The sequence below is a fragment of the Scleropages formosus genome, chromosome 7, assembly GCF_900964775.1.
Source record: "Scleropages formosus chromosome 7, fSclFor1.1, whole genome shotgun sequence".
Classification (NCBI taxonomy): Eukaryota; Metazoa; Chordata; class Actinopteri; order Osteoglossiformes; family Osteoglossidae; genus Scleropages; species Scleropages formosus.
In genome coordinates, this window is record NC_041812.1 from 18,716,828 (window position 1) to 18,726,252 (window position 9,425).

General features: G+C 46.5%; 1 protein-coding gene across 1 annotated transcript; it reads left to right on the forward strand.

Moving 5' to 3' along the window:
• The first annotated feature begins 1,223 nt into the window (after nt 1-1,223).
• cbln1 (cerebellin 1 precursor) lies at nt 1,224-9,208 on the forward strand. Its single transcript, XM_018726617.2, has 3 exons — nt 1,224-1,999; nt 2,686-2,805; nt 8,920-9,208. Exons 1-3 carry the CDS (start codon nt 1,748-1,750, stop codon nt 9,115-9,117), a joined length of 570 nt encoding a protein of 189 aa, XP_018582133.1. The 5' UTR covers nt 1,224-1,747; the 3' UTR covers nt 9,118-9,208.
• The last annotated feature ends 217 nt before the right edge of the window (nt 9,209-9,425 follow it).

The window sequence follows — 9,425 nt, forward strand, 5'->3', positions numbered from 1 at the left end:
GCAGGCAGGTGCGCGTCCTGGCGGGAGCTCTCCAGCGCTCGGGGTGCTGAAATCGATCCCTGATCCCTTCTGCTCGGCACTCGGCGGGAAACGGTCGATCGCACACCGTCTGGACTTGCTTTTACGCGAGGAGCGTTCTCTTTGGAGAAAGCGTGTTAATCGGCGTTCTAATCCTCGCTCGGCGCGTATCGCCGTCAAACATCCAGTCGCTAATCTTTTCCAAAAACTCCCGTTTCGCCCGTTTGCTTTGTTCGGCCCCCCCACGAGAACCCTAAAACGAGCACGACGATCATACTTGACGATCATTGTCAAGTGCCTCAAAGACGTTCACGTTTCTTTCAGCAAGCAATGAGATGCAAGTCAGTCCGACTATTTGGAGGCAAAGAGTTTGTCTTCGCTCCGCTGCGTCGTCGGTGCGAATCCTTAGTGTGTGTTTGTGTCGGCTGTTCCTAACGTGACGGACGTGTCCTAAACCGAGATGATGTCTTTCTCTTCGAAGGAGTGGCAGGAAATAGTCACTACAGACTTTGAATAAAAGTTTGTCTGTTTTTTTTTTTTTTTTTTTGTAAATGCACATACGTCTGCGTGGGAGTTCAGAAAGAGGAAATGCTTGGAGTACACACTGTTAAGACGGGACAAAGTTGCACGTTTTGACATTTTATCAACAGTTATGTATGAGCAGCCCACGACGCACACCTTTTTAATGTTCTGTTCCTAGTGTCACCGCGCAGTCTTTTGACTCGCTGCTGCTTCTAATTACTCCCACGGTAAACGAGTGTTCCTAATGGACCTTCTGCGTGTCCACGTGTGATCGTGTTGCGTGATCTCTACTACAGCCTCAGAAATCCCTCTGGACTCATCCTCTCGTCCTTAGAGCTCTTAACGTTCGCTCGTGTTTGGGAGTCTTCGTGGAACACCAGAGTCCGAAGATAAAAGCGTCCCAACTTTTCTCCCCCAGCTCTTCTCTTTCATCGTCTTTCCGTCCTCTTGCTTTAGAAGACACCTCTATACCTGCGCTCACTGTGCCGGAGAGCGACAGAAAGCCCGAAAGCGGGAGCTCTGCAAGGTTCTGATCGCAACGCCACGTTGTACCCCGTCAGCCCGGATCAAACGGGCTCCATCCCTTTCACTCCTCCGTGGAGCCGAACCCACCTGTACGATGCCTCTATATAAAAGAGCATCTTTGTCACATGGATGAGGGGCGGGCTGCGCTGCGATTGGAAACGGAGAGACGCGCAGATCTTCGATTGGGACCCCTGAGGGAGGGGTCTGTCGACATGTGGGAGGGCGGGAGCGTGGCGTGTCCCACTCTTTTGTGTTTTTCTGTTCTCATATCTCCCTCATATCAATAATTGAGCGCGAGAGCGGACGGACACCGCGCTATGAGTTCGACCGCGTCGGGACTGGACAGGGGCCTCGATCCGCTCTCCGCCACGGACTGCTCGATCACAGAGTGAGAGGAACGGACGGGACGGAAGAGCAAGAGGTGCCAGGAACCGTAAAATACATTAAAGGAAGAAAGGCACACGGGAAGCATTCCGATTCCCCACACGACGCGGGGAAAATACGCGGGGAAAAATATTGGTTTTTCGTGATCGCGGGGGACACCCTTCCTTCGGAAGAAATTTGGAGCGGGTAAAAACTAAAAGATCAGGAGCAGCCGCTCGCCCAGCGCCGTCGACGAAGACATCCCCGATCTTTGCTCAGGATACTCCGCCGAGGTGAACACCGCAGCCCGCCCCAAGTCATGCTGGCCTTTCTCGTGGGCGCCGTGTGGCTCGCAGCGCTGGCCCGCGCACAGAACGAGACGGAGCCCATCGTGCTGGAGGGGAAGTGTCTGGTGGTGTGCGACTCCAACCCCACCTCGGACCCCACGGGGACAGCGCTCGGAATATCGGTGCGCTCGGGTAGCGCCAAGGTGGCCTTCTCCGCCGTGAGGAACACGAACCACGAGCCGTCGGAGATGAGCAACCGCACTATGGTCATCTACTTCGATCAGGTACCTGTCGGACAGCACGGCCGGGGAGCCCGAGGTCTGGGCTCGTGATGAGCGAAGGGTGGCGGGTCCGGTGCTCCTCGTGGTGGAGGAGGGCAGCTCGTCACCCGGAGCGCAGGAGGAGCGCGCGGGAGTCCGGCGCGCGGAGGAGCGGCTCTGTCTGTGTCGCCGCGGGGGGTCAGAAAGCGGAACCTTTCTTTCTTTAATCGAAGGAACCTGGCGAAAGCCCCCTTAAACGGCATTAAATGTGTGTTTTCTTTGCTCGGTATTAAGGCACGTTTCGCCGAATCCCATTTGCATTATTGGAAACTTGCAGGCAGGGGCGTGTTGTTGTCCATTAATTTACAGTTTCCACATATTAACCGCGGATTGTTCCCGTGTGTCGCTTTATTGAGCAGATGAGCGTGTTTATCAACTAGGTGTAGCAGTTTAACCATTTCTCTTTACGTTCGTGTGAAGGAAGGAAGGAACGCTGTGTTCGTGGAAAATGTGCATCTGACAGAAAGTTTCTTTAACTCGCACTTCATAAATAAATGTTTTAAAGGCAAATTCCCACTAACTTGATCATGTGCTCACTCACTCACTGTAATGAACGCGCTGCCTGTTTCTCGCGGAGCTCGTGCTGAAATGTTCCGTGGTGTAAAATGATGATTACCGTAACCGTATGCCTCTTGTCTTTTTCATTCTAGGTACTAGTGAACGTTGGCAAAAATTTCGACACAGAGAGAAGCAATTTCATCGCTCCACGCAAAGGGATTTACAGTTTCAATTTCCACGTAGTGAAGGTGTACAATCGCCAGACCATCCAGGTCAGTGTCTCTCTGAACCTCCACATCACTTTTACTTCTAAACTGAAAAAGGAGGGGGGGGGGGGGGGAATAACCATCTCATATTTGTCGTGATTATTTTTTTTTTTTTGGGGGGGGGGAAGGGAACCATTATTTTTCAGGACCTTTTGCTTTTCGTTTTGAGAGGTATCCCACTTGCAGCTCTGTGCCGGGAGCAGTCAAATTCCAGGTAGCTACTTTGATGCTAAAAATATTTGGGCTGGATACCTTTGAAGTTTGGGGAGATCCCACAGCGAAAATCGAGACGAATATAAGGGCTCGGGAAAGACATGGTAGCTGCAGATGACAGTCAGCGACTGGCCAGTAATTAAATTAATATGCACCAGCAGCGAATTAAAGACGCGTCTTTCTCGAGAGAGGGCGGAGCGCGCGCTCGCGGCGGCCGTTGCGCCTTGGAGGACCGGACACACGCAGCGGATGAAGACGCGAAGTGATCGCCCCCTCCTCTGCTCCTCACATAACACCTAGTGAGCTGTGCAAGTGATGTCATTGTTTGATGCGCAGAATTAGCAAAGATTTTTTTTTTTTTTTTTTTAGCATTAAATGTAGTCATCTTTATGTAACACTTAACGGGAGTGTAGCCTTTAAAAGTTCCCTGTATTAATTAGAGTATATATTTCCCTAATTAAACCGCAGCATAATTATGTTGTATTTCCCCCCCCAAGGGTTTGGGATTACATTCCATTATTCATCTCTCATTGGAGACAGCAATAATTAGAAACAAGCAAGGCAAGAAAAGACAAACCCCAACACAGTCACACAAGAGAGAGGCTCCAGTGAAACACAGGGGATCTGACCTCCCGCCCAAAAACCGCTGCAGGAGGACAGAGGTTCAGGTGCCGCTGTGAGCGCAGACATTCGCTGTAACCCACAGCGTGAGCACATCTGGAGTGTGAAAATTCACACAGCTTCCTCTCCTACGTTCTGTGAGACTCCACTCTCTGTGGGTGTGCAGGTGTGCGTGCAGATGTGTGTTTTAGGGGGCGCGGGGTGTAACTCGGTTCGGCAAGGAAGTAGCACTAAAGAGATGATGTGCTGAAATGAAAGCCACGGTAGCCTGGCATGTGGCACGTCTTGGCACTATTCTTGTACAGTCCCATTCTACCGCGCTGCACAGAATCCCATCCCATCATACCCCATCCCAGTGAAGCCCTTGACCCATGCCGGGGGCCCGGTGTGCGTGCGCTTGTGCAGCTGCAACCCAAACAGGTACCCAGCAGTGGTAAGCAGAAGCAAGCGATACTGTTAAATGTACTAAATTGTGTGTTACCAAAATAGCATCCCTCAGTGAGATGTTTCAGAAGACTGCACAAGTTACAATTCAATGGTGCAAACAGGCTGTAAATGTGTCTCCAAGGATGAGAAGATCTTCTATAAGGATGTGTAGCTCCACTGAGAACAGCAGCATATCCTCACAGTACAGTTTTTCGGTTTCCAGGGAGCCCATACAAGTTCCTCTCAGAGCGCTGCTTAGGCCCTAAGATGACTGTCACGGATACTGCAGTCTGTTGTGTGTCCCCCGCTTTGTACAGGGAAATGAGCTGAGTTTCGCAGACTTTTGATGTGTCGTTTTAAGCCTCTATTTAAGTTTACACTGAACCTATGTATTATGAGAGCAGGCAATCTCTGATGGTATAGCAAACATCCACCCACTCAGTTCCTCAATTTGTTTCTTTAGACACATACTTTTCTTCAAAGAACCCCTTGGGCTTCTTTATCATCCATATCAAACATGTATTAAAAGTAAAAAAAAAATATACATTTCTAACACATTTCCTGCTGGAGTTTAAAAAAAAAATGCCACATTGGAATTTTGTTTCTGAAATGTTTTCCTCATAATTATGGAATGATGCTTTGCTCATAGTGACCTGATATGTATATGATAGCCCTAATAATTCAGCCAGTTTTGACAGATGGTATAATTTTGTGGGAAAGGCTATTACCCTCTTGCTACCCTGTTGGTGAGGTAACACCAGGTGTGGGGCCTGGACACGTTCACATGGCAACCATAGGACATCTAAAACTTGAGTGGAAAAGGTGCAGCTCTCCGACATCGGAAATATCAGTGAACCGTGTTAATGCAGCCCCCCCGTCTTGGTGGCATATGGAGGAAAAAATAAGCATGTTCTTTCAAAGGATACACCCTGTTGAGCTACACTATTGCAATAATATGCTTCTTTTGGGACGTTTGACAGTTATCTTAATATTACATAATATTCAACAGTTCACTTGTTTCATAACATTCATAATTAACTTTATTTATCTTGGAATAATACTTCAGAGTAAATGACATGGTATAGTTACAATTTTAACATTTCCACCGCTGTGCCAGTTTTCTGCAGACGTCTATTTTTCTGCAAAAATTTTTCTCCGTCAAAATTGTCACACACTGGCTGTGAGCAGTTGTGCACTTTGGACTCACTAAATTCGCCGCTGTAGCTCAGCAATCAGTCAGACCTATGAATTTAGTCATCCAACATTACTTTACTATGCATAGTTGTATTGTGTAACTTTTTAAAATTTTCTAGCAATATTTTATGTGAAAGATAAATTTACACACTGAAAAAGATCATTTTTTGACATAAACTAAAATATAACTGATCGGAAAACAGGAAAGAACTCAAATTTCAAGCAGTAAATTCCAAGAAAACAAAATAAAATCACACAAGGCCTCATATTTATGCTGCCGTATAAAATGTGTGGCAGATATGTTGTTATTCACTTATTGTGTTTTTCATAGTCGACGCCGGTTTCCTTTTGTGTGAGCTGTGTTAGCGTAACGAGGTATCAGCTGTACCCCCAGTAGATGCACACCAGTAAACTGGTACTGTGTGTACATAGTTAAACGTTGCCTCCTTTCAGGTAACTTCTAGAAAATTCCGAGTCGGTGGGTGTGCTGAACGCTGAGCATCCATAGCTCCACTTTGCTTGTTCAGACCGGGTATAGCTGTCCAAAAGAAGAATCAGGAAAATGTTTTTTTTTTTTTTCCTTATATAGCTTGAAATAAAAATACAGATAGAGGAAGAATTAAATGTTCGTACACACTTGCTTTCTGTAACACATGGTATGTTTCTTTCCTCACTGCTCGTTCGCAAGCTTTTGTGGCTTCGAGCGTTCCCATTCAAGCCAGTCGTATGTATTCTCCTCTTTATATCCTGTTCCGCTAAAATCGAAATAATCTTAGTCTTTGCAAATTTTACTGACTGCGTAGAATACAACAGCCTCTTGAAACAAACATTTTTTTTGAGTGACACCGTGGTGCAGAAGCTCTTTCGAATATAACTGATGACATGATGACCTTCTTAACAGCACATGAGGAGGGGGCCTGTGGTGATGTAACATGTAATGATGTAACTTCAGCATGAAGCAGCTTTTACAAGTTAAACTTAACGTCATACCAAATAACATTTACTGCATTTCTGTAGTTTTTCTTAAATTTGTACCTTTGCAGACATTTTTAAGAAACTTGGTTGAAATTAATTTTTCCACAGAAGAAAAAGTACACGTCATGCACAGTTAGCCATGGGCTTTATTTGATTTGGTTTGACTAGACAACTGCCTTTTTGGCCTTTTGCTTGTAACATATGATGACCTCAAACGCATGCAACACGCTTGCTGCGGTATTCACTTCTCGGCAGCATGCCGCCCACCGCAGTACATGCTGGACAAATGCCGTTCAGGCTCTGCCGTGCAGTTGAGTAAACGCCTTTAAAAGCGAAGAAAACAATCAAATAATAATGCTTAAGATATAGATTATGATTTAAAGAACCTGCAACGAATGCCGTTCGAAGGCAGCCTTCTCCCACCTGAGCCAGTAGGACTATTTTTACTGATGGAACAAGGCACAGAAGAAACGCCGTCTCGCCGGGAACACGTCTGAACAGGAAGCCGTGTCTTGAAAGGGCATTTGATTTCTAATCACAGTTAAGTGCAGCATTAACTGTGGGCGGAGACCCACTTACAAAATTTATTCCCCAAAAAAGCCTCTTTCACCATCTCTTAATGGGCTTAATTGGGTGCTTATGCATTAATGAAGAGAGTTCAAAGGAACAGCGGCGACGTACCCTCGCCATTATGATATTTTCACGCCACTGTAATTGCAGGCAGTGTGAGCGGCTGAGTAATTGTCATTCAAAGGTGGAGCTGGGGAACTGGTCCGAGTGAGAGCGAAGAAGGGCCTTCTTCTTCTACGTATTAAAAAAACTTATATCTCCAGAGCAGGAGAAACCCTTAATGGCTGCTTGCTGCCAGGAGGTGATGGGATATAGACCAGCGGCAACATACATCTCATTAGTTGCTTTTGCAATCGCTGCAGAACAACGTTCCAGATCTTGCGCACACTGCGGTATCAACCGACCAAAACTCAAGGCAAACACTTCCGTGGCGGTCAACGCATCTTCGGTCCATAGCCGTTGCTGTGCTCTGCAGGATGCACCTGCACCGTGGAAATTTCTAGGCTGCGTGCTGCTGACACGCAGCGATGCCCTTGTTGGATCATGGGATGCGGAGATTCATTTATCTGCCACTCCCCAGGCGCGTGGGATGGAGTGCTAGAGAATCAGAGGTGAAAAACTAAATAAACAAATAGTTTGTCGACAAAGGAACAAGCGGAGAGCAACAAAGGAAACATTATTACTGTGAAGAGAATGGGAACGCGGTGCGAGCATGTTGTTTGGTGTTTCACATGGGTTCCGTCCCCCAAGTCCCCACACCTGAGCTGACGTTAATTAATCTCCCCCCATTCTAGTCCCTTCCTTTTCTGCACATCCCCCTCACTCTTTCAGCTGGAAGAGGCCTTTCCTGCATGACTGTTCTGTCTCTCAGGGACCAGTTTGACGCCTTGCTGAAGAGATAAGGGAGCGAATCTCCCTTTTTTGCCTGACACTTTTATTTCCCTGAAAGTGGTCCCCCTCCGATGTGATGGATGTATGGAGAGCGAAAAAAGTCCCTCTGATGGATCTTTTAAACGGGTTGCACCCACGTCTTCCCGCCCCACTGTTTGCCATGAGTATAGTTTTTACGACACTGTCTCATTTCACAAACACTCCAAATGGAAGCGAGCGTCTGAAACTGAATCCCTCGGTCTGACATCTTGACTTCTGTGAGCAGCCAAACCCGGCCAGCCGCAGAAAATAATACGTATTAATTATTTCCGCTGTTACATTATCGTCCTTTTGTTTATACATGCCGGTCATCCCACACACTCACCTTACATGTCATCATTAATTAATTTTATTATAATTAAATTTTATGTGAGCTAAATGGAATGAATAGTTTGTGTGTGTGTGTGTGTGTGTGTGTGTGTGTGTGTGTGTGTCTATGTGTTTAGTAAAAACGTTTCTGCAAAGGACCTTTCTGCCTCTATCATAAGCATATCCAAAAGCACAGTTCCCCTATATGTGGATGCATCTGTTTCATCTTCACCTCTTCTCATACCACCTGGATGTGTAAATATACACAGGAGGGTAAGTCAAAAAGTATCCACAATATATTCTTTAAAAAGTTTGAAGAATATATTGAACATACGTTTCGTCTTAGCCCCATACATATTGTATATGATTCCGAACTCATGTCATGCATGTTGGACTAGTGTTTCTCTAAGTCTCACCACCCTGTGTTTTAATTTGTGCATTTGTTTCGTTTTAGTTCATTTTCATCTGTGTATTTCGACAGTATGTACTGTATATGCACATAGCATCTGCACATGAGTACTCGTGTGGCATCGAAATATGAGTATTGTAAATATGTGTATGTTCTGTTAATGTATGAGAACTGTTTCTGGTTACAGGAGATGTGAACGAGTAAAGTATTAATATGTGTGCAGTGTTGGTCTATGAGCGCTTGTATACATTGCATACAAGTACTGCTTGAGTATTGGGTATGATTAGAATATTACCACAAGTTTGTGCTCTATAAGAAATTGGTAAATGAGTGCTTTGAGTGTACATTCATGTATTGGCATTCGTACATGGACACACTGCATGTGTGTCTGTATGTGTTTTCGGTTTCTTGGATTCATGGGTATATAGTACTGGGGTGTGTTTGGTCCTTACCGCCGTGTGTGTGTCCCGCAGGTGAGCCTGATGCACAATGGCTGGCCTGTGATTTCTGCCTTCGCTGGGGATCAGGATGTGACACGTGAGGCTGCCAGCAATGGTGTCCTCATCGCCATGGAGAAGGGGGACCGGGCCTACCTCAAGCTGGAGCGCGGCAACCTCATGGGGGGCTGGAAGTACTCCACGTTCTCAGGGTTCCTGGTCTTCCCCATGTAGAGGACGAGAAATGGACCGAAGCAACTGGGGGACTGTGGAGGGGGAGAGAGAGGAGAGGGATGGAGGGGGAGAGAGAGAGGGGAGGGAGAGAGAGAGAGAGAGAGAGAGAGAGAGAGAGAGAGAGAGAGAGAGAGAGAGCGAGCGAGCGAGAGGGGGAGAGACAGGCTCTCAGACACACTCACTCACCCTGCTGCCTGACTACAGCTCCAGACAGCCAAAACTTTTTTCTACCTTCAGAGTGTTAAATTAAAAGCTTAAAAAATAAACGAGGAAGGTCAGCCCCTTTACTCACCTGCGCCTGTTTATCT

Coding starts and splice junctions, on each gene's coding strand:
- cbln1 (XM_018726617.2), top strand. CDS start 1,748: ATGCTGGCCTTTCTCGTGGGCGCCGTGTGGCTCGCAGCGCTGGCCCGC. Junction 2,000..2,685: donor TGGTCATCTACTTCGATCAG/GTACCTGTCGGA, acceptor TTTTCATTCTAG/GTACTAGTGAACGTTGGCAA. Junction 2,806..8,919: donor ACAATCGCCAGACCATCCAG/GTCAGTGTCTCT, acceptor TGTGTCCCGCAG/GTGAGCCTGATGCACAATGG.